General features: G+C 48.6%; 2 protein-coding genes across 3 annotated transcripts; both read right to left on the minus strand.

The window, feature by feature from the left end:
• Window positions 1-3035: 3035 nt before the first annotated feature.
• Window positions 3036-22586, minus strand: LOC102569264 (cytochrome P450 2D14). 2 transcript variants are annotated; one of them, XM_019480951.2, is made up of 9 exons: window positions 22196-22586; window positions 18026-18197; window positions 16821-16973; window positions 9624-9784; window positions 9350-9523; window positions 6950-7091; window positions 5845-6032; window positions 4486-4588; window positions 3036-3553 (listed from the first exon to the last, which is right to left on the minus strand). In XM_019480951.2, exons 1-9 carry the CDS (start codon window positions 22406-22408, stop codon window positions 3375-3377), a joined length of 1485 nt encoding a protein of 494 aa, XP_019336496.1. In that variant the 5' UTR covers window positions 22409-22586; the 3' UTR covers window positions 3036-3374. The 2 variants fall into 2 exon arrangements, with proteins under 2 accessions (XP_019336496.1, XP_019336495.1); XM_019480950.1 differs by having other exon boundaries at window positions 4486-4627; window positions 22196-22584.
• On the minus strand, window positions 9806-13874 carry LOC132243291 (uncharacterized). Its single transcript, XM_059726223.1, has 2 exons — window positions 11140-13874; window positions 9806-10902 (listed from the first exon to the last, which is right to left on the minus strand). Exon 1 carries the CDS (start codon window positions 13857-13859, stop codon window positions 11298-11300), a length of 2562 nt encoding a protein of 853 aa, XP_059582206.1. The 5' UTR covers window positions 13860-13874; the 3' UTR covers window positions 9806-10902; window positions 11140-11297.
• Window positions 22587-23009: the final 423 nt, after the last annotated feature.

A 23009-nucleotide genomic window follows, 5' to 3' on the forward strand; every position in this document is an offset into this window, starting at 1 on the left:
CCTAGCCTTTAATTATGCATGCAATTATTCTATCCAATGTGTAGAACTTCGCACTTATCTCTGTTGAATTTCATTTAGTTAATTGCAAACCATTTTTCCAGTCTATCCAGGTAATTCTGGACCCTAGCCCTACCCTCCGGAGTGTCTGCAGTTCCACCCAACTTGGTGTCATCTGCAAATTTGTCACATTACCATAGAAGGAAATCAAATGGAACAGGCATGACTTGCTCTTGATGAATCCATGATGGATGCTCTTGATCACCTTGGTCTCCTCTAGATGCTTTGAAATAGATTCCTTGAGGACCTGTTCCACGATTTCTCTAGGTGTTGAGGTCAGGTCAGGCTTGTCTGTAATTTCCCAGAACTTCCTTCTTCTCTTCCTTAAAGATGGGCATTATAGTTGCCCTTTTCCAATTATCCAGGACTCTCACAAGCTCCAAGAGTAGCAAATGGCTTCAAAATTACCTCAGCAAGTTCCTTCAGTACTCTAGGGTGCACCCCCATCCACCCCTGCCACCTTGAAAGCACCTAGCTTCCCTAAGTAATTCCTAACCTGTTCTTCCACATTCCAGGCTGTTTATCTTCTTTCCTATCTTTGCTGCCAAAAGTGCTTGTCACTGGTAGCTGACCCTATTTGTGAAGCCTGAAGTAAAAAAAAACAACACATAACTTTAGGCTTCTTTGCATCATCTGTAACTAAGGTTACCTTCATCATACCAAAAGGGATAAATGGTCTCTTTGGTCTTCCTCTTACTTTTGACATACTTATTGAGTCCTTCTCTTGTTTTGCCTTATGTCCTTTGCTGTTTGCATCTCAAATTGTGCTCTGGCCTTCCTAATTTTCTCCTTGCGTGACCATGCAACACTAATACTTTTCCCTAGTAATAGGACTGAGATTTCATGTGGCATAGATTCCTTTTTGCATTTCAACTGATTGAAAAGACTGCTGTCTAGCCAGGCTGGTCTCCTGTTAAACTTCCCATTCTTCCATTGCATTGGGATACCTTGCTCCTAACCTTTCTTCTGGCAATTTTCCCATCTTTTAGCTACTCCTGCTCTCTCTCCACCTATTTCACAGCCTTGCAGAATATTTTAACTCTTTTCAAAATCATAGATCCATCAATAGGGACCAATCTTAGCAGCAGTTAGGGTGTAATAAGGTGTGGTGAGTATAGCAAGGTGCCACAAGTCAGAATCAGCCTTGCTCTGTGACTTCAGGGGGAACAGTGCTGTCTTGGAAGAGAGCCAGTCTTGAACAGCTTTTGGTAAAGCAGGAAATGGAAGGCAAGATGAAGATTTATCTGTCCCTGCTCTATGCAGCCATAATGCTGGAAAAATCTCTCTCTCCATTGTGCCTCCCCAAAAACAAGGTGCATGTCTTATCTGGGGGAACATGGTATGCAAGAAAATATGGTAAAATTTTTCTTCACAGTCTCAGATACCTTTGTTGCACCTTCATCACATTCACCATCACAGTTTTCCTTTCAGTGGTGTCTTCTGTAAAGATCTTCTTACCTATATTTAGAGACTAAAAATGTCAGAGATGTGCTTATCTTGGTTCATCTGCAGATGGGCCATTCAGCAAGAACCATGTATCAAAGCTGACGAGCAAAGATTCTAAGGTGAAGCTGGATTTTGATCCTCAATTACCTGGGCCAGCTTCAAAAGCTTGCTAAATAAAGTTAGAAAATATAGAAATGTTCCTCGCAGGTTATTTCATCATGAATATTAATATAAACTCTATCAAATGTGATTATTGGGCATATCTTGCTTATTTTCAAGAAGAAATACCTATGTTTAATTATCCATAAAAGCTGCATCTGCACTAAACCAGATCCACCTGGTATAAAAACACTAAATGACTTGTGACCCAAAGATAACTATCTTACCTTGTCTTTCCTCTTGCCTTCTGAACTCTTGTCATGTATAACATTTTCTTGCCTGTTCAGCTAGGAACAGACATTACACATAAGCCAGTTTAAGTGATCAGAAACTGGTTTAAACCTGTAACAGAACAGATGCTCAGTGAACATAAATCAGCTTGAAAATGGCTGAAATCGGTTTGAGATAAACCTGGTTGACTGTAGTATCAGACGTAACTGATTTGGCTCAAACCAGTTTATGCAATGTCTGTCTCAGACCCCTTTCTGGTTTAAGATAAACCAGCTTCCCCCAGCATCCCAGCATGCTCTCTGGGCTGGATGGGGCTCTCTGCTCCACAGCAGAACTGGCCCCTCCCCTCTGCTCCCTGGCTGCAGCTCTGGCAGAGACTGCAGGCTGCTCCCCCCTCACTCCCTGCTAACCTTGAATTTCCCCCTCCCCTCTGCCTTTCTGAGAGGTGTCTGTGTATTAGCTAGCAGACCACATGCTGGCTACAGTCCGTGCGGTGGCAGATGGAACAAAGGCAGAAACAACAGATAGTTGGTAAAGTCCCCCTGTTGTTTTCTTAATGGGGTAATAAACACTGAGTTAGGGGTGATAAACACTGTTATCAATTCCCTGCTGGGCTAATCAGAGCATCCTACTGGGGCCATGCCTCTCCTATAGCTCAGTTCTGTTGAGGGGAAGGGAGGGCTTCTCTAGTGCCCACCTGGTTTCTAGCCTAAGCCACTGCAGGCATGTGTCTGCATGTCTGGGATGTCTGTGTGGTTACAAACTGATTTAGCCTCGCCAGGTTAGACTAACCTGCAAAGATTGAATCAATCCAGGCTCAGGCTTTTTGAATGTCCGTCCCTAGCCTTTATATACTTTGCCTCTTCCTCTCTTACCCAAACTCTGGTTGAGCAAATGTTATAACGTATTGCTGTTAAGCAGCTTACGGTCTATTATAGGCTACCCCATGCCCTATGTTTCTGAAAGTGCCAGAACCTAATCAGAACAGCAGCAAGGCCCTACATGTTGCATATATTCAGGAAACATGGGTGATGTTGGGACCATATCATGCAAGTGTGATCTCTTCAGGTGAGAAAGAACCAAAGACATACTCGTCTGTTAATTCCATACTGGTGGCAAGCATGGGCACAGCTACCTCGAAGTCAGTTTGCATCAGCAGAAGACAGTCCGTTTATTTAACAAATGTCCTGATCTGCTGCACATACAAGCAGAGGTGAGGTGTACTAGCAAATGTGACAGTGAACCTTGTCTCAGGGGGGAAATCATCCTGGTTTTATGCACTTAAATGTGACAGGAACCTATGTGGTGATAACAGACAAATAGCATGTGTTTACAGAATCACATCCCATAGCCCATCATTGAAACTGTTTCAGCCCTGGATTCAAATGCAGTTAATAAGCTCTGAAGAGATGTTCTCAAAGAATTAAGCATATACTAAACACTCTTGAAGCATCCGAGGAGAACTCGGCAGACATCTGCATTCATCTTAGGATAGCCTGGATCTGGTAGGGATGTGGGAAATGTGTGATGGCAAAAGACCCATCCTCTCGAGGCCTGGGTTGGTCCTCAGGGACCTGGAAAGTGAAACACTGCAGGAGGCTGGTGAAGAAGAGGAAGAGCTCCATCCTGGCCAGCTGCTCTCCCAGACACATACGGCGACCTAGGAGAGAGGGAGTGAGGAAAAGAAGAGGAAGGTGGTGTTGGTGAAAGAGTATGGCAAAGCAACTGTAAGTTATGAGACACTGAAAGGGGAGCTTCCTCATGGCATGACCACAGATTGGAGTGAAGTAGAGAATCTGTCCACATACACACTTCCTGTTCCCAGACTGTGTACAGAGGGATTTGGGTGAAATGCCTCTGTGGATTGCTTAACATTCCCTTTCCTTTGGTACCAGAAGATGCAGAGGAAAGCATGAACACAGGACTTTGTCAGGGGAGGTTTTTTTGGTGAGGCTGCTCCAAAAAAGACTCAGAGAAGCAGGCCGTCTCCAAATAAAATGCAATTCCATCCTTGAACCAATTTCTTTGAAGTCAGCAACCAAAGAGCTCATTTTCTTGTGTGAGCAACCAGAGAAGGCAAAGCTAGGAACCTGGCAGTGAGAGGCAGGCACCAACAGAAAGCACAAAGGAGATGAGTCTGTGTGCTCAAGCAGTTATTCAAGGACTAAAATAAAACCTATTAAATAAAACAAATGAATTTGGCTTATAACTTAAAGGATAACACTTATGTCACCCTTGTACCCAGACAGTGTAAACTCTCCTGTAACATGGCCACAGGTGAGAATCTGCCAAATCAGACACGTGTCAGGCCTTTACCTTTGACAGGACCCCTTACTCCTCTCTGCAGCAGGAAGAGCTGGCTGCATGCCACAGCCCATGGCAGGGGCTGGGTCATAAGTAGCAGCCCAGTTGCCAAAAGGTTGCCAAGCCCTGCTCCAGGCAAGTTGCCCATATTTTGGGAGGGAACCAAGGCAGATGGACAAACAAGATGCCCACTTGCTGGCACTGGCAGAAGAAGAGGCAGATTGTTCCCCTGGTCCAGTGACAGACCACTGGATGGTCTCTTCCAGCTGTTCCAACCCATGGACTTACCTGCAGAGAAAGGCAGAAAGGCCTCTCGCTTCACAAACTGCCCATCTGCATCCAGGAAGTGCTCTGGGTAAAACTGGTGTGGCTTCTCCCAAAAGGTTTCATCCTTCAACACAGAGGACAAGTTGGTGATGATGACCGTATCCTAGGCAGCCCACAAACGGAAGAGATATGTAAGGACACAAGATATGCCACCCCAGAGCAGAGTGACGTCCCTCTGTATTCAGTAGCCCACCTCCTGCCTCCGATTCTCAATTACCAGAGGCTCTCAACCAACCACCTCCCCTGTGGCTCCATGGGACAGGAGCCCCCAAAACATCATTCTGCTGTAACAAGGAAGAGCAGCGCATTCATTACAGGATAGGGCCACTGCAAACCACTTTCCAGAGTCCATACAAGCCCAGCACCAGAGCTGGAAGAAGACTGTGCAGGTCTCTCTGAGCAGCCAAAGGACACAGCCTGAGCTCCTTTCACCTTTGGAACAACAGTGGGAGGCCAGAGCTTCTGAAACAGCAGCCACAGAGCCAGGAACTCTCCCACGTTCATTTAGGATATTCAGTATCCCATCTCCAGTAGTGGCCACTGTCCAGTCTTCAGAAGGAGGCAGAGAACACTTCTGATGCCCCTAATAGTGCAGGGAAACAGGATGCTTTCTAGGCCGTGACGTTTGCTATGAAACTTTAAAACCAGATGCCCTTGTGGTTCGAGTCCTACCTAACGTCATCATATGAAGAGCATTTTTATCATGGTCTACTGAGAGGCACGTTGTGAAAACTATCTGCATTCCCCAGCACCTCCAAAGCATGCTGTGAGATTGATTTTAGCACTACAGAAACAGTCCTAATTCACCAACCCAAACAATGCTGATTCTCATTTGACTGTGGGGAAAATCATGATCTCTCCCCAGTCTCAGGCTATAGACCTGAGCTAAAGGAACTAATTTTAAGGCCAGACTGGGAAGGTAGTATTTCACAATCTTGGCATCTCTAGCAAGGCTGCCAGCAAAGGAGCACAATTAGTGCCAGATGTTGCCACTTAGACCAGAACTGAGATATCCAGTGGCCTCTAAATAGCTATTGCCATCCTGGATTTCAACTGGTGACCTGGGGAGTTTCTGCAGCCTATTCCAGGCAACCTGTGCACCTCACTTACCTCCGCCTCCAATATGGGCCTGTGTTAGCTTCAAACCATTTTAGAGCTGCACATTTTATAACTAGCTACTGACCATGTGATTCAGGGCCCAATACCACACCTCACTCTTCACAGAACTTTGGAGAGATTCCCATACGGACTACCTGGAGCAACAGGACATCAAACTGAAAAGGGAAAGGAAGTCTGCCTTCTCCATCTGGCCACACAAACCTTAGGAATGAAGAATCCTTGAAGCTCAGTGTCCTGGTATGTCATGTGAGGCAGTCCAATGGGAAGAATATCCCCATAACGCTGTATTTCATGGATCACAGCATTGGTGTAAGGCATATTTGCTTGGTCCAGCATGTTGGGTGACCGATCCCTGCCAATCACTTTATCAATTTCCTCATGGACTTTCCCTGGAAAAGGACGTTTTACGTGGGCAAGGTATAAGGTATCTAATGGTGAGCATCAACCCTAGAGGAGCAGGAGGGTATGGACTTCCTCTTGACTTCATATTCTGGGCCAGTAACTGTCTCTCTCTTTGTGCAGTACCTAGCACTTATGGGGAACAAGACTGAACTGAAACCGTTGGGAATAATTTTTATGTAATATATACTGCTACTACTAATACTAATTAATGTTTTGATCTGACAGTCCAGTCTTGTGTGAGCTGCAAGAGGTATAGATGATGACCACTTTGGGCAGGGGTCTGCTAAGGAGGTGGAGTTTATCCAGAGATGCAGGGGGATGCTGGTACAGGTTGAGAGAGAGGAGTCCTAAATACCTTCTGTAGACAGTGGTAGAAGAGGAATCAGAAGCTGCCGGTGGGAATAGGAGCTGAAGGGAATCATGCTCGTCTTCAATTACTCAGGGCAATTTATATATTCATCCTCTATTAATTAAACCCAGGGAACAATCTTGTACCTAGGAGATCTCTCACCTCATCCACACTGTTGGGCCCGAAATGCACAGGTGCCTCCAGCATTGGATTATTTAGGCAGATGAGCATTTAGCCTTAGGAAGGCACAGGGACCCTTAGAATGGAAAAGGCTACCAAGGAGCTGTGACAGTCCCAAAGTGCATTTGACATTGCAGTTTTTAAATTAAAGCTTTCCCTTCTCTTCCCCTGTTATGTGCCTTTGTGCTACTCATCTCAGCACTTCAAAATCTGTGGGACTCTCCCCCCTCGAGCCCTTCTCCATCACTGCTATGACTATTGCTACTGTTGCTTCACCTTTCTACAGCACAGTGAAGCAGATATCGAGAACTTCTCCATGGAAGGCACGGAGCAGAGGAAACAAACCACATCTCCCACCCCCTGCTTCTCACTTACTCTGAACCTCAGGGTGGAGAAGCATGTATAACACTGCCCAGCACAGAGTGGTGGTGGAGGTCTCAGTGCCAGCTGAAAACAGGTCAACAGCTACTAAACGAAGGTTTTCATAAGTGAAACTGGTCTCCACACCCTCCTTGGTCTGAAAGGAACAAAGAAGAGTGAGATCCAGCCAAAAAGTTTTGTTTGAGGCAGAAAATCATAGTTCTAGCTAAGAGACTGATTCATTTTCTCAGACTGGCAAATCAAGGTTTTAGCCAGGGGCGACACATAAGGGGTGCACATGGGTGCACATTCACCCCCTGAGCGTGGCGGTGCACCCCCTGCAAAAAGGCACCGCTAACACTGTAGGCGGCACCTGTGGGCAGTTGCTGCTCGCCACCCCGCCGCCAACACCACCAGCAGCATCTGCGGGCAGTCAGCAATCCCTGCTGGATGCTGCTAACACTGTCAGTGGTGCCTGCAAATGGTCACTGACCCCTGGTTGGCGCTCGCCACCTCTCCCCCTGCCGCTGACAGTGCTGGTGGCGTCTGGGGGAGTTCCTCGCTCACCACTGCTGTGCTCCCGCCACTGCCAGAGCAGTCGTGCCTCCCCAGCCACTGGGGGGCACATGTCATTCATGGTTTTAGCAAAGCTGACTGAAATACAAGCGGTTGCACGCATACAATAAATACACAGTAGTAACTCTATAGTTATGTATTTCTGAAGGTCATCAGTTATCCCCCATACCCAGGCAACATGGATCTCCAAGTTGATATCCAGGATTACATTCAGGACCATCTATCTGAAAATAGTGGCTCTTACCATCTGAACTAAAGCAAAATCTACCACTGGCTGCTGTAGAATTCAAGCTTCTACAGCCTACAGTGGGTAACATGACTGTTCATACTCTGTGGAATCTGAAATTCTGTCATAAAGCAGGGTGCATGTACTAAACACTCTAAGATAGCATCAAGTATTAACAAGTCCGAATGTCTGTGGAATACAGTATGTCCCTGCTTTGCACAAAGCAGGGGAATTGGTAAATACTTGGCCAATTAACTAACTGAAGCCCTGCAAATTCACTGCTTTGGCAATTAAATTCACTTAAATCACTAGAAGATTAAGACAACCCAAACTAGACTTTATCAGCACAATGCTAATAATTCAGCACCTAAACAAAAATGGAAAGAAGCATAAGAAAGCACAAGGAATATGTTTTCTTACTAAGCTCTCTTCCTACTTTCCTTCTAGGCTCACAGAGGGAAACAGAACATAGCTGTAGTAGCAGATCCATCTATTTTAATGTTTTTTCCCCCAAAGTACATACATTTATAATTTAAGCAAAGGACTGGAAATGGAAGAGGCCTTTGAACCAGAAGCCTCTGAAAAACAGTTTTCCAATGATCTTCAGAAAGTGTCAATAAGGTAAGACAGGGCTGTTCAGCTTCTAAGTGGCTAGAGACCACACCCCAAATGGTCTGCAATAATACAAGCCACAGGTCCCCAAGGCCACTGCTAGACATGTATATCTATAGCCTGTATCAACACCTGTGCCTGTTTTGTACAGATCCACAAATGGGGGTTTTGCACATGTGTACCTCAGGGGCTCTACTACTTCTTGCCATGCCTTAGCTCTCCTTGTTGTTTCCTCCCATTGTCTACCCTTAGTTTCTCTCAGCTGCTTTGGAATCATTGAGGTTTCAGAGCTATGGCTAAACAGATCTAAAAATGGATTGATTGGATTTTTGGCATGGAGTGTTTTTCCAACTAGGTATAGTCAGCAACCTATAGTTAGCATTTCTCCTGGGACTTATATAAAAAAGATAAAACCTATTATGTACCTAGTTGGTTTACATCAGTGCTGTTCCACAAGTGAGAGAGCTAAGGATGAGATACAGCATCCACTGGAATTAATGGGGGTTCTTTTCACCAACTTCACTGGATACTGTATGAAATCTTCAGTACAAAATGGAATCTCCTAGTACCAGCACATCCTCCAAGTGATTTCTGAGCATGAACTCACTAAGCTAAGAGTCTCAGATGCACAACAATCACTACCTTCTCAGCATTAATGCAATCACAGAGGTTCTCCAGGTGGAATCTAGTCTGTATACCAGAACCTCTGAAATATACATTCTGCAAGTTCATATTAAAGAAAAGAGTAGGTTGGCATCCTACCATATTACTTTGTTATTCAGACTTGAGCCACTTGATCCATGTACTAGTGATAAGTGAACATCAAAAGAGAAATGAGTTATTCACTATACAACGTTGCTTGTAACATTTGCAGATTGCTTCATATACAAGAGCATATGAGTTGCTTTATATATGAAAGGAACCAATAGAGATTGTTCCTTTACTAGTGTATTCACCAAGCACAAAACTATACATTCAAAGAGGTCCTGTTGGTTTCCTACCTTCTCCACCTCTTGTAGAAATGCATCAGTAAAGTCTTTGATATGGGTAGACTCCCAGGTCTCTTTGTGCTTGTTCAAAATCTCATCCACTAAGCTCATGGAGGCCCTTTGGTATTGAAACACCTTTTGTGGCACTCCAGGGATGCGTAGCAAAAAAGGCACTTCATTAAGGAGCTAGAATGCCAAAGTGAGCGAGACAAAGGATTAATAGAACATGTCTGGTTGCTCAATCATTAGTAGCTTCTCACTGAGTAAATTATCCTTGCTGGTTTACCTGGGGCAAGAATCCAGTCTCTTCCTTCATGGCCTGTTGAAAGATTTCCACAAGTCTCTGAAATTTCTCATCATCATAGTCAAAGCGTTCACCAAAGGTAAGAGAGTAGATCACATTGGAAACTGCCTTCTTTATAAGAAAAAGTGGATCAAAAGAGTGACCTAAAAAAAAGAAATTATGACATCATTTTCAATCCCAAATGGATATTCTGTGAAAATAATGCCAGGACGTAGACCAGAGCTGGTGTACCCGTCTCCATTCGATCAGGAGTTCGCGCACCGCCTTCGCCCGGACCCGAGATCTTGCACACCCGGGCTTCGTTGGTATGCCCCAGGGTTTACCCCGTCTAGTATAAAGGGGGAACCCCAGAACTCGCCTGCCACGACCTTGATGACTCTTTCAGTGGGGGGGGTCTTCCCTTGGGGTATCCCCCGGTGCCGGCGCGCTTCTTCGCGGGTACTCTCAGGGCTCCGTCCTCCCCTACACCCCGGCCATACACCACCTTAGGTCTTCCTATCCTGGCCTCCAACCCGTCCTAGTCTCATCCTCTCTTGGCTCAGTCCCCCCCAGCCACTACCAGCGGTCTTCGGACCAGGTATGCCTCTCCCAGTGAGGATACTGACCTGGTCCCTCCTTCCCTGGGATGCAGATGGCCTCTCTGCTTCTCCAGTAGTCCCTGCCGCGGTTACCCGCGCCGTCAGCTCCGTAGTGCGGGATGCAGCTGGCCCCACTCTCGGCGCTGCTGTCGCGCCTCCTGTCGCCTCGGGTGTCGGGTTCCCTGCTGGCTGTTGCCCCACTTACGGGGCTGACTTCTCCCCTCGTCGTCTCACTCTCGGGTGCTCCGCCGCGCTGCTCGCAGCCGGCTCTGCCTTCTCTCTGCGTCGTCCTGCACTCTCCAGGTGGCGGCTGATCCCCTGCTCACTGGGGCTCCGTGGTACAGCTCTCTCCCTTCAGCCGCCCTGCTGCCTCGGTGGGGCCACCTTTTGTTTGTCCTGGCCGGCGTGCCCCGCCCCTGCCGCTCAGCCGCAGCCGGATAAACGCCCAGCTGATGACCCGCGCCAGTGCGTGGAGTTTCTTCGGCTCCTCTGGCCCTGCGGGAGGTAAGCAGACCCCTTGGCCGCCGCGGGGGTCTCCCAGTGCCCCTGCTCCCCTGGGACACAACCCCCCCCTCAAGATGCCTTGGGGCGTTCCTATTTTACCTTTCCGGGGTACACCGGGGGAGTTGTCTGCCTTGTACATCTGTGGTTTTATTGCTTCGTCTGAGTCGCTGCTGTTGCACCTAGACAGGAAATCCGCCACGGCGTTTGATTTTCCAGGCCTGAACACTATTTGGAACTTGTAAGGTTGTAGGGCCAATGCCCACCGGGTGATCCAGGCATTATCGGTCCTGGCCGTGCTCAGCCATTGGAGCGGGGCATGGTCCATTATTAGCTTGAATTCTCAGCCCATTAAATAATATCGGAAATGGTCCACGGCCCACCGAATGGCCAGGCATTCCCTTTCTATCGTGGCGTACCTTTTTTCTGCCGGTGTCAACTTGCAGCTGGCATATGCTATCGGTCTTTCTATTCCTTCTTCCTCCTGCGTGAGGACGGCTCCCACTGCCGTTTCGGAGGCGTCTGTCTGCAAAACGAAAGTTTTCCCGAATTTAGGAGTATGCATTATCACATCCTCTCAGAGGGCCTGTTTTAACTTCCTGAAGCATTGCTCCATGTGCTCTGTCCACCTTACAGCCCCATTTTTCCTCCCCTTTAATGCCTCTGTCAAGGGAGCCATCAGTTCTGAGAAGTGGGGCACGAACCTCCGATAATAGTTGGTCAGCCCCAGGAATGATCGGAGCTGACGGCAATTTTGAGGGGCTGGGAAATTCCGCACCGTTTTGACTTTGTCGGCCAGGAGCCTGATAGTGCCTCTACCCACCAGGAATCCCAGGTATTTGGTCTCCCTTTTTGCTAAGGCGCATTTCCGCGGGTTTGCTGTAAGCCTGGCCTGCCTTAGTTCTGACAGTACGGCCCGGAGGGCTTGCTTCTGGTGCGTCCAGGTTGGCGAGTATATGATAATGTCATCGATGTAGGCCGCCGCATATTCTGCATGTGGGGCCAGCAGTCGGTCCGTTAACCGCTGGAATGTTGCCGCCGCCCCATGTAGCCCGAAGGGCATTCTCACGAACTCATATAGGCCCCAGGGCATGCCGAAGGCCGTCTTTGGCCGGTCGGCCAGTGCCACTGGGATTTGCCAGTATCCTTTGGCCAAATCCAGCGTTGATATATATTGGGCCTCTCCGATCCTCTCTATTAACTTGTCTACCTGGGGCATGGGGAATGCGTCGAAGGTGGCCAATGCGTTTAACCTTCTGTAGTCAACGCATAGCCTCAGTGACCCGTCTGGTTTTCGTATGGGGACCAGTGGGCTTCTCCAAGGACTTCGGGAAGGTCTCACCACTCCCAGTTGTAGCATGGAGTTCACCTCTTCCCGCATGGCGTCTAGCAAGTGGTGTGGAATGGGCCTCCATTTCTCCCTCACTATAGCCCCGGAAGGCGTCTTAATAGTATGCATGGCGCCATGGACCCACCCCGGCTCTATGCGAAACACGTCCCGGAATTCCTGAATTACCTTCCTTGTTTCTTGCTTCTGTAGTTCCGACAGGTCTTCCCCTACCCCGATTAGTTGCTGTACCTCGTTGGAGAGTGTCCCCTCTCGTTGCTGCCCTTGGGGCCCCAAATCCTCCCCTTCAGCCTCCACAAAAGTTACCCAGCCCGTTGGTTCTTTCCATTCCCGCAGTAAATTTACGTGGAAGATTTGCTTCTCTTGGTGATGGCCGGGCTGGTGCACTTCGTAGTCCACAGGCCCGACTCGCCGGAGAATCTCAAAGGGGCCTTGCCATTGCGTCAGGAACCGGCTTGTGGATGTGGGCAGTAGTACTAGTACCCGTTGCCCAGGTTCGAAGACCCGTTCTCTGGTGTTGTTGTCGTACCTCTCCTTCTGCCGCGCCTGGGCGTCTCTCAGGTTCTCACGAGCTATGTTCTGGGCCGTTCTTATCCTTTGCTGGAACGCCTGGCGATAACCTGCCAGGTCCTGCAGCCCCCCAGGGTCCCGCTCCCACTCTTCTCGGAGGACCTGCAGCCATCCCCTCGGGCGGTGTCCGAGGACCAGCTCGAATGGGGAAAACTTCATGGAGTCCTGAGGGGTATCTCTGAGAGAGAACAGGACCAATGGCAACAACAAGTTCCACTTCCGTGGATCTCCCTGAATGCACCGCCTCAATACCCTCTTCAGGGTGCCATTCAAGCGCTCCACCAGCCCGTTGGTTTGGGGGTGGTATACCGCGGTTCGTATCTGTCGTATTTGCAGGGTCTGGCACACCACCTTCATGACACCGGACATAAAATTTCGGCCCTGTTTAGTCAGGATCTCTTCAGGGACACCTATTCTTGCGACCCATTTTATCAGTTCTTCCGCTACCTGGGGAGCCGTGGCGGTTTGCAACGGAACGGCCTCGGGATACCTTGTTGCATAGTCCACCATGACTAGCACATACTGGTGGCCGGAACTACTGCGGGGTAGGGGCCCCACAATGTCTAGGGCTATTCTCGCAAAGGGGGTATCCATGACCGGCATTGGCTGCAAAGGGGCCCTAGCAGGGCGCTCAGTTCGGGTCTTCTGACATTCCAGACAGGCTGCACACCGGCGGGCCACTTCTTCTCCCATCCCAAGCCAAAAGAACCATCGTCCCACCTTGGCCAGGGTTTTATCTTGTCCCAAATGGCCCCCCACTGGGCTCGCATGGGCGAGTTGCCAGACCACCTGGTGGAACTGTCTCAGGACTACCAGCTGCGCTTCTGCAGGGCCCTCCCGCCTGGGCCCTGGTACGTGATAGAGGAGGTGGTTCCTTACCTCGTATTGGGCTTGCTCTCCTCTGGGTGACGCGGCCTCGCCTTGGTCCTCCTGGGCTCGTCTCCAGTGGGTTTCGAGTTCCGGGTCATCGCTCTGTGCCTCCCGGAACTGTCGGCTACTGGCGATACGGTTTAGGTCGATGTTTATGGAGCCCTCCATGTTGGTCGGATCTGCTTCTTCCTTGCCTAGCCACCCTTCGCTGGCCCCCATCTTTTTACGGGCTAGCTCCACATCCCTCACTCGCTCCAGTATGTTGTAGAGGGGTGTCCAATCCCGGCCTAGTAGCATGTCGCATGCTAGCTTCGGCACCACCCCTACGAGTAGCTCCCCTTGGTGCTCCATCACGCGCAGCTGTATCCATTGTCGCGTCACGCGCTCGGTCTCCCCATGGAGGCAGGCCACTGTCACTGGAGGGGCCTCCCTTCCTTCTCAGCGCTGGACCACCTCGGCCCTCACCATCGATTGGGCGCACCCTGAGTCCAGAGTGGCCCGTATAGGTCGGCCGTCTACCCAGGCCTTGACGGTTGGGCGGCTCCATGTTGCGTTCCCCTCACAGCTAGCGTAGCTGCAATCCATAGGTTCTCCCACTGCTGTGCCGCGGTGCCGGTCAAGGAAACCTCTGGGTTGGCTAGCTGGGACCCATTGTGCAGCGGGTTGCGTGGGGCATTCTCGCGAGAGATGCCCCCTCTGCCCACAGCGGAAACACACTACATCTCTGCCTGCCCCCCGGATAGGGGCCGGCCGCCGTTCAGCCTCTCTTGGTGGCAGTGATGCTGGCTTCTGGTTTCTCTGTTCATAGATTCATAGATGTTAGGGTCGGAAGGGACCTCAATAGATCATCAAGTCCGACCCCCTGCATAAGCAGGAAAGAGTACTGGGTCTAGATGACCCCAGCTAGATACTCGTCTAACCTCCTCTTGAAGACCCCCAGGGTAGGGGAGAGCACCACCTCCCTTGGGAGCCCGTTCCAGACCTTGGCCACTCGAACTGTGAAGAAGTTCTTCCTAATGTCCAGTCTAAATCTGCTCTCTGCTAGCTTGTGGCCATTGTTTCTTGTAACCCCCGGGGGCGCCTTGGTGAATAAATCCTCACCAATTCCCTTCTGTGCCCCCGTGATGAACTTATAGGCAGCCACAAGATCGCCTCTCAACCTTCTCTTGCGGAGGCTGAAAAGGTCCAGTTTCTCTAGTCTCTCCTCGTAGGGCTTGGTCTGCAGGCCCTTGACCATACGAGTTGCCCTTCGCTGTACCCTCTCCAGATTATCCGCATCCGTCTTGAAGTGTGGCGCCCAGAATTGCACGCAGTACTCCAACTGCGGTCTGACCAACGCCCTATAGAGGGGAAGTATCACCTCCCTGGACCTATTTGTCATGCATGTGCTGATGCACGATAAAGTGCCATTGGCTTTTCTGATGGCTTCGTCACACTGCCGGCTCATGTTCAACTTGGAGTCCACTAGGACTCCAAGATCCCTTTCCACCTCTGTGCCACCCAGCAGGTCATTCCCTAGGCTGTAGGTGTGCTGGACATTTTTCCTCCCTAGGTGCAGCACTTTGCATTTCTCCTTGTTGAACTGCATCCTGTTGTTTTCTGCCCACTTGTCCAGCCTATCCAGGTCTGCCTGCAGCTGTTCCCTGCCCTCCGGTTCCTTCGGGCAACTCGCTTCTGCAGCCACGTAGGCTTCCGCCAGCTTCAACGCCTCCTCGCAATCCCACGGGGCGTGTTGCTGCACCCAGCGCTGCATCCTCTCATCTAGGTCAATCTGGAATTGCTCCAGGACGACCTGATCCACCAAGTCTTGGCGGTCAGACCCCACCAGGCTCACCCATTTGTCAAGGAGGTCCCGCAATAACTGTAGTAGCACCCGGGGACGCCTCTCGTCGGGCCTCTTCTTAGCCCAGAACAGGTGTCGGTAATAATCTGGGCTGAGCTCCAGCCGATAGAGTATGGCTTGCTTGACCCGTTCGTAGTCCCGGGTCTCCTCTCTCGGGATGGCCCGGTAGGCCGCCTGTGCCACCCCGACCACTAGGGATCCCAACTGGCCGGCCCAGTGCTCCTGGGGAAGGCTAGTCATTAAGGCGTGACGCTCGAAGGCCTCTATGTACGCTTCGGGGTCATCGTCCTTCGTCATTTTTGGCATCCTAAAAGACGCCTGGCCCTGCCTGAACCATTCCTGCTGTTGGCCCAACATCTGCTGCTGAGTGCCCACAATTTGGGTGAGGGCTTGCAGGTTTTGTCCCAAAGCCTCAAGCGCTGACACCGGCACGGGTTGGGCACTGGCATAGGCCACCATGTCTGGGTCCTCCATGTTCCCGGCCAATGCACCACTTTGTACCTGTCTCCGTTCAATCAGGAGTTCACGCGCCGCCTTTGCCCGGACCCTAGATCTTGCGCACCCGGGCTTCGTTGGTATGCCCCAGGGTTTACCCCGTCTAGTATAAAGGGGGACCCCAGAACTCGCCTGCCACAACTTTGATGACTCTTTCAGTGGGGGGGTCTTCCCTTGGGTATCCCCCGGTGCCGGCGTGCTTCTTCGCGGGTACTCTCGGGGCTCCGTCCTCCCCTACACCCCGGCCATACGCCACCTTAGGTCTTCCTATCTTGGCCTCCAACCCATCCTCGTCTCGTCCTCTCTTGGCTCAGTCCCCCCCGGCCACTACCAGCGGTCTACCCCACCCCTGCTGCTCAGCCGCAGCTTGATAAATGCCTGGCTGACGACCCGCGCCGGCACCGCCAGCGCGTGGAGTTTCTTCGGCTCCTCCGGCCCTGCGGGAGGTAAGCAGACCCCTTGGCCGCCGCGAGGGTCTCCCAGTGCCCCCGCTCCCCTGGGACAGCTGGCTACATCATGAATGACACGTGCCCCCAGTGGTTGGGGGGCACAGCGGTGGTGGGAGCATGGCGGCGTAAGTGGGGGAGCTCCCGCAGATGCCGCTGGCAGTGGCCGGGGGGGGGGGGGGGGGGCAGGCAGGTGCTGACCAAGGGTCAGCGACCACCTGCAGCCGCTGCTGGCAGCGGCAGCCAGCAGGGATCACAGACCACCCACAGATGCCACCGGCAGTGTCAGCGGCGAGCGGTGACTGCCCACAGGCACCACAGGGGGTGCATGTGCACCCCCTACACATCGCCCCTGGGCTACGTGATAGTGCTAAGTGCGTGATCATTATCTTTTTGGTCCCCAAAGCACTCTAATATCTTTATGGATAGAAGGCAACATACAGAAATTAGTATGCCTTCCTTCCGAAATTATTTCCTTATACATGACTTATCTAAATCCAATTCCCCATCTCCCTGGATGAGACAAACCTTCTTTACAGCTGAATGCAGAGCACAGAAATCCAGCTTCTTGAGAAATCTGGTTCTCCAAGGATTTCTTTCCCATCCCAAAGTTCTTCAAGGTGGAGAGTGCAAATCTCCTTTGTTCTCTCCAGGCAGGACCATACCTTGAGATTATTAACCCTGAAAGACAATTATTTAGCAGGATATATAAGGAGCTCTATGAACTATATCAGACAAAATTCACTGACAAGTAACAAAATTGGGCTTAGAGAACTGGCTTGGGAGGAAAGGTGAAAGCAGAAGAATATGCATAGCTTGACAAATGAAAGGGACTTATGGTTTCAACCTTCCCCTGTGTAGCTGGTTAAGAGGAGGAATTAATCTGAAAGGCACAAAGTGTACCTGGAAGCAATGACATGTAATACAACTTGGAAAAAAATCTGGGGTCATTTCCTCAACTTATATACATTGATGTGATCAATGGCGTTTTGCCAGTATACCAGATTGGAGGGTATGAGCCTCAGGTCAGAAAACATTTCCTAAGGATTAAACTGTTGGATAGAACCGCTGGAGACGGTATTGTAGGAAACACTTTTGCCTTGGCTAGAGTGTGGGAGAGGGAAAGGATGTTTCTCTCAGTCAAAAGTTTGGACTAGATGACCTCTGGAGGTACCCTCCAAACCTTCTCCTCTCTGTTTCTTTGACAAGTTGTGACTAAAGGTTTCTCAGCTCCAATTTTATATTGTGGAAGGATGTTATGGAAGGAATTTGTGATAATCCAAGATGGTACCAGACTAACAAGCCTCCCTTTCAGACTGTATTTCTTTCTACTCTCCCACATATTCACTGTCAGTTCCAGGAGATTCCTTGTAAAATATATATTTCTTTACAAACTGACAAAGCAACATACAGAACATGAGAAACATGAATGAAATAGAAATCCACCAGTTCTGATTATGGGTGACAAGGGGTACAAGTAACCCTGAAAATCTTACTTAACATTACAGAACAGCCACTTCCTATTATACCCAGTAACACTCCAAACTGCTCACTAAAGCCAAGAGAAGGGGAGGAAACTATGAGAGGCAGTGGTAGAGTCAGGTTCCAGCACAAGAAGCGTAAGTAAAGGGACAAGAAAAGAATGCAGTATACTGCCCAATTCCCCTCCAATTTACAAGCCCGTCATCTCTGAACTACTGTCAGAAACTGATGTTAGTTTTCATGGCACTTGCCTTCACAGCACTTGTTATAACCTAGGTGCTCATATCTAGGAAAATAGGGTCGGTCAGCAAAGTCCTCTGCTTTCTGGACCAGTGCATCCTTCACTGCCTCGTACCCGTTCAACACCACCACGTTAGTCCAGAAGTACTGAAGACTAAAAACATTCCCAAACTTCTTACTCAGCTGTCAAGAGAAAAAGAAAAAAGAAAAGCTGTTGATTTCTATGGCTGAAAACCAGGACGTGCTTTGTTTTTTTTAGAGTGTGATGCTAAAATGTATCTAAGAGTTTTGGAGGATCTTGAATGAACTCATAAGGTCCCTTCCAGTCCTAAACTTCTGTGAATCTGTAAAATTATCACAAATTATCTTTATCACAAAGAACTTTAGTGATCAACTAATGATACAAATATTTCTGCAGAGCAACAACTCATGGCAACTTACCACAGCACCTTTCACAGGCAATGGAAAAAACCCACCATTATTAGCTGAAAGTGTAATTTAGAAGAATTTAAGTTAGCAGAACAAAACTACACCCAAGGTAAAATTTGGCCAGCAATCTCAAAAACACCCTTGTGATTTTGAATGAGTACAAGAAGTTAGGACTCCTCTGGCATCTTCAAAGATGGCCCATGGAACAGCTCAGACACAGGTGACCTGAGTAGCTAGTTAACCTGGAGTTATGTGTTTCCATTATGAGAAATTGTTTGCACAAGGTTCATAATCCTGTCACAGCATGGATCCGGGGAGTAGGAGGGGAGCAGTTTCTTTTCCACCTTCACTGATGTGGTTGGCCTTTTATTGCTAAATATACAGTGAGATGGCTCACCTCTAGATATAAGGAGGAATTTAAAATGTGATACAGTTCTCCTATGAACACCAGAGCAGAAGGCAATGGTCTTTAGACCAAAGGAAGCTATTACCAGTTGTGATTCCAAGTGTTAATGTTGATTAGGTACTTAAACCAGAACATCATTGTAAAAAGGAGGATCCTATAGCTAGAAAGAAAGCAAGAAGGTCCTGGACCTTAGGTCTAGAATTTCAGGCCAGGACCTGAATGGCTCTGTGGAGTTGGATGCACCCAAAGATTGTTTGGTGCATATTACCTGCTGAGTTGCAAAGCCCTTTTTATCCACCAGCTACCCTGATCCTGGCTCGGCTGTGCGCCAATCCAGTTCCATTTCCCTAGAACAGGGGTGCTCAACATTTTTGACTTGTGGGCCAGATGGGCAGCACCCACATCTGCAGGCTGGATCCAGCCGATGGGCCTAATCTGAGGCATGGCAGGGCCTGATTCAGCCATGTGAAGGGGGCAGGGGGCATGGCCCAATCTCAATCCAGTTGCATGGGGTGAAGTGGTGTGGTCCAGCCCCAATATGGGCCCTGATATGGCTGTGGGGGGATTGGGACTGACAGTGGGGGAGGGGTGGCAGTATGAATGACCTCCACAACCAAATTTCCCGACTCACAGGGAATCCTGTGGCATGGATGCTATGGCTCTGTGGCCCAGGGGTTGAGTAACCTTGACCTAGAAGTGAGATTACCCTGGCAGCTCAAAATTCAAAATTGCATTAGATACCAATGGCCCCCAAGGGTCATCACAGCAACTGGAGGAAGCAGGGCACAGAGACACCCTGTCCACGCCTTCCAGCTGTTAGAAAGGGGTGGTACAGCAGTTACTATGTAGCTGATCATCATCAGATGAGAAGAGGGTTCCACCACCCATGTATTAAAATGAACTTGCTGTGTTTGGCTTCACTAGCTTCTGGCTACTTTGTTTCATTCCAATGGTACCAGGATTTCTCAGCTCTTATCCAGGAAATTGAGGGTTGTAAATATAAGTGTGAAAGGGGTACACTCCTCTGGGACCAAAGTATTGTGGGCAGGGGGAATAAATCCATTCTCTGGGTACGAGCACGGAAAATACAAACCCACAATTTACCACCACCCATTTTCTATGCCATCTACTCCCATAGCTGCCTAGCTGTTAAGGAACAGCACTCCTGCCTCACCAGAGTGGTATCACTGAACAAGGGGACGATGACCCACCTCTGGAAGGCGATGACACAGCTACCTCTGTGGTAACGCCAAGTGCTCACCTCTGTAGCAGATAGGTATTGTTTAACTAGGACTGAATTCAAAGAGTAATCAAAGATTTAAAAAAAAAAATAGACAAGCCAAGGAATGATGAAAGATTAAATGAGCTGTGTCAACTGACCAAATATCCAAGCTATGGAAACAGAACCACTGCCTGCAAACATTTGAAAGGTGATAAGGGGAATCATTTTATGGGTGCTGGAGTAAGGAAATGGGTCTAAAAATAGGTAATGTAATGTAGTCTCTGAACATCAAGGAACCAATTTGGGCCTGTCTACAAAAGTCAGAGGTGAATATACAGAGCTAGCTACTCCACAGTAACTCCCTGCATGGACTACATGTGAGACCTATTAAAGGTATCTTACTGCACTGCCTCATACTTTTCATGCACTAAGAGGGTCCACACAGGGAGTTAGTTCAGAGTAGCGAGCACTGCAAATTCCCACCCTAGCTTACTGAACATTGACCTCCTCCCATAGCTAAGCTTATAGACAGGGGTGCCAGCCCACAGGTGAACTGGTGAAAACCTCATTGCCAGTCATTAACGACTGGATAAAGCCCTCAGGAATATACTTAAAAAGAGGTGGCAGGGTGATAGGATAAAATGCCATTTCTATTTCTACTTCCTGCTTTTCTCCAAGTAATAGGAGCTGTTTTCATTTCTGCTTATGACACAGAAATGGGGCCAAAAAAGAAAGTAGGATGGTCCAACTAAAAAAGTGCTCTTAAAAGCAGTCTCTAGTCAACACTTCAGTGACAAGGATTGTTATAATCTGATTTGATCGTGAAACACAAATGGCTTTTCCTACTCTCTGGCAAAAAAATCCATGATCCAAGGTCAATTTCTCCACTTGGAAACATGACTGCAATGGTGCCAAACTAGAACAGGGCCTGTAGAGTTTGCAGGTTCAACCACAAGACAAAGCAAGATGTATTTGCTTTAAGATGCAACATATTTTCCTTAAAAGAAAAATGGAAGTGTACACTTGCTGAATAATTAATGTTGCTAGAGCTGTGGATATTCTGGCTACAGCAAGCAAGATATTTAAAGCTGTATAGATGGAGCCCCCAACTGTTTCAACTTTGCTGAGACTTCCAAATGCTTCCAGTACTATAAGGCTAGTTTACAGATTATGCTATTCAACAGCCAAATCTCCAAATCAGAAACATCTGTCCAGGGAAAAAAGTTTTCCTATACAGTAAGCTTTCTTTAGCCCTGAATTCTCAACTTTTTCAGGCTCAAGGCACCCAGCCTTAAACTCAAGGAACTCCTTGGAAAATGCCAGCACTTAGTTTTCACTATTTTTTTGACTATGGAAAAATAATACAGGATTTTTTTCTGTTGCAAAGAGCTCAACAAGACCACAGCAGGTCAGAATGTTCTAAAGACTATGGATTCCTCTGAAATCTCTGGGTTTATCTTGTGAATTATGTTGGCATACCTAGCAGTGTTGCACCCCATAACACACCTGAAAGGACCTCAAAAGACCCCGTGGTGGCATCCTGGTTGAGAATCAGTGCTCTAACCCTTTTCATCCCAAGGGATCTCAAAGTGCTACAGAGATGGTACTTCTTCACCAGCCATCTTAGGGGCAGAATCCTGCAGCATTTTGACAGTATAATATGAAAGATCAACCAAAGTGAGCTCTTGCTCATAAGCACTTATGCACCTCTGATTCAGTTAGTCTATGAGATGCACTTCTATCCTGACTTTTGCATGAGGGATATAAAAAAAGTCAGGCTTGGTTTATATTGCATCTCCCAAAAAAACTACACAAAGAATTGAAATAGGCTGTGAGTAGGGGTATGCATGTCCACATACACACAAACACAGTCTCTGCTCCTGTGCACACAGATCTTAGTTAAACGTTAGTCTGGACTTTGGAGTAGAACGTCGCCCTCTGGACTGAAGCAACTGCAGCCCCAAATAAGGTTTCAGGACTAATGGGGCAATGTTGAACCCTCCCCCCTACAGAGATCATATTACTGTGTTGACAAAGATTTGTGCATGGGAAATAACCTTTCTAGGATTCCCAAACCAGGACCAGCTTCTCTCTGGGAAAGGCAGCAGCCCCACTAGCATTTACCTGGTTGAAGGAGAGGTGAGGGTTGTAGAAATTGACCTGCAGGATGGTCCCAAGGAACGGCAAAGAGGTTGGCCCAGGTGGGTAGCGACTCCAGCTTCTACTACGCTTTATGAAAACAAATAGCAGAGCAAAGACTGTGAGGGAGAAGCCCAGTGTGAGTAAACTGCTCCAGTAGGACGCAAGCTGGGACCAAAGCCGGAAAAGACGCTCCATGATCTCTTTCCTTTCCCCCCCCCTTCACCTTGTACTCTTTGCTGCTTCCTCCTTTGCTTGTCTGCCTCCCCTCTATTATCTCACTTTCTTTCACTCATTCCTTTTCTGTTGCTTTCTCTCTCAGTTTTTATTTGTCTGTCCTTCTCTACTCTTCTCCCTTCTGACACCCTCCCCTTTTCCTGGTATAAAGCCTGGCTCCTGTTTCTCTCTAGCCCCTCCTCTGCTGTGATGATACAAATCTATGGAGGGGAGTGGTAATCTGGGAGGGCCTGGCTTCTGTAAAAGGGAAACAGGCTCCCTTCGCTATACCCCAGGTTTCTGTTATGTCCTGCTGTTCTGTTAAGCATGTGCAGCAGGAACAAGATTTGGAAAAGACTGGAAGCTGTCAGCTTAACTAACCAATATTCTAATTTCCCCCATCATTTTTCCAGCAGCCTGATTAACACAATTAACATACATTAATCAGAGGTTTCTCGCAACATTTCCACATAGCCAGTCCTACATCTGCTGCTTACTAGGTTGGCAAAGAGCTGTGGAAGATTGGACTTTCTTGCATGGAAAAGTTTGCAGCCCCTAGCACCTGAAGCAGATGCTGTTAGGC

Source organism: Alligator mississippiensis, chromosome 4, assembly GCF_030867095.1.
Source record: "Alligator mississippiensis isolate rAllMis1 chromosome 4, rAllMis1, whole genome shotgun sequence".
Taxonomy (NCBI): Eukaryota; Metazoa; Chordata; order Crocodylia; family Alligatoridae; genus Alligator; species Alligator mississippiensis.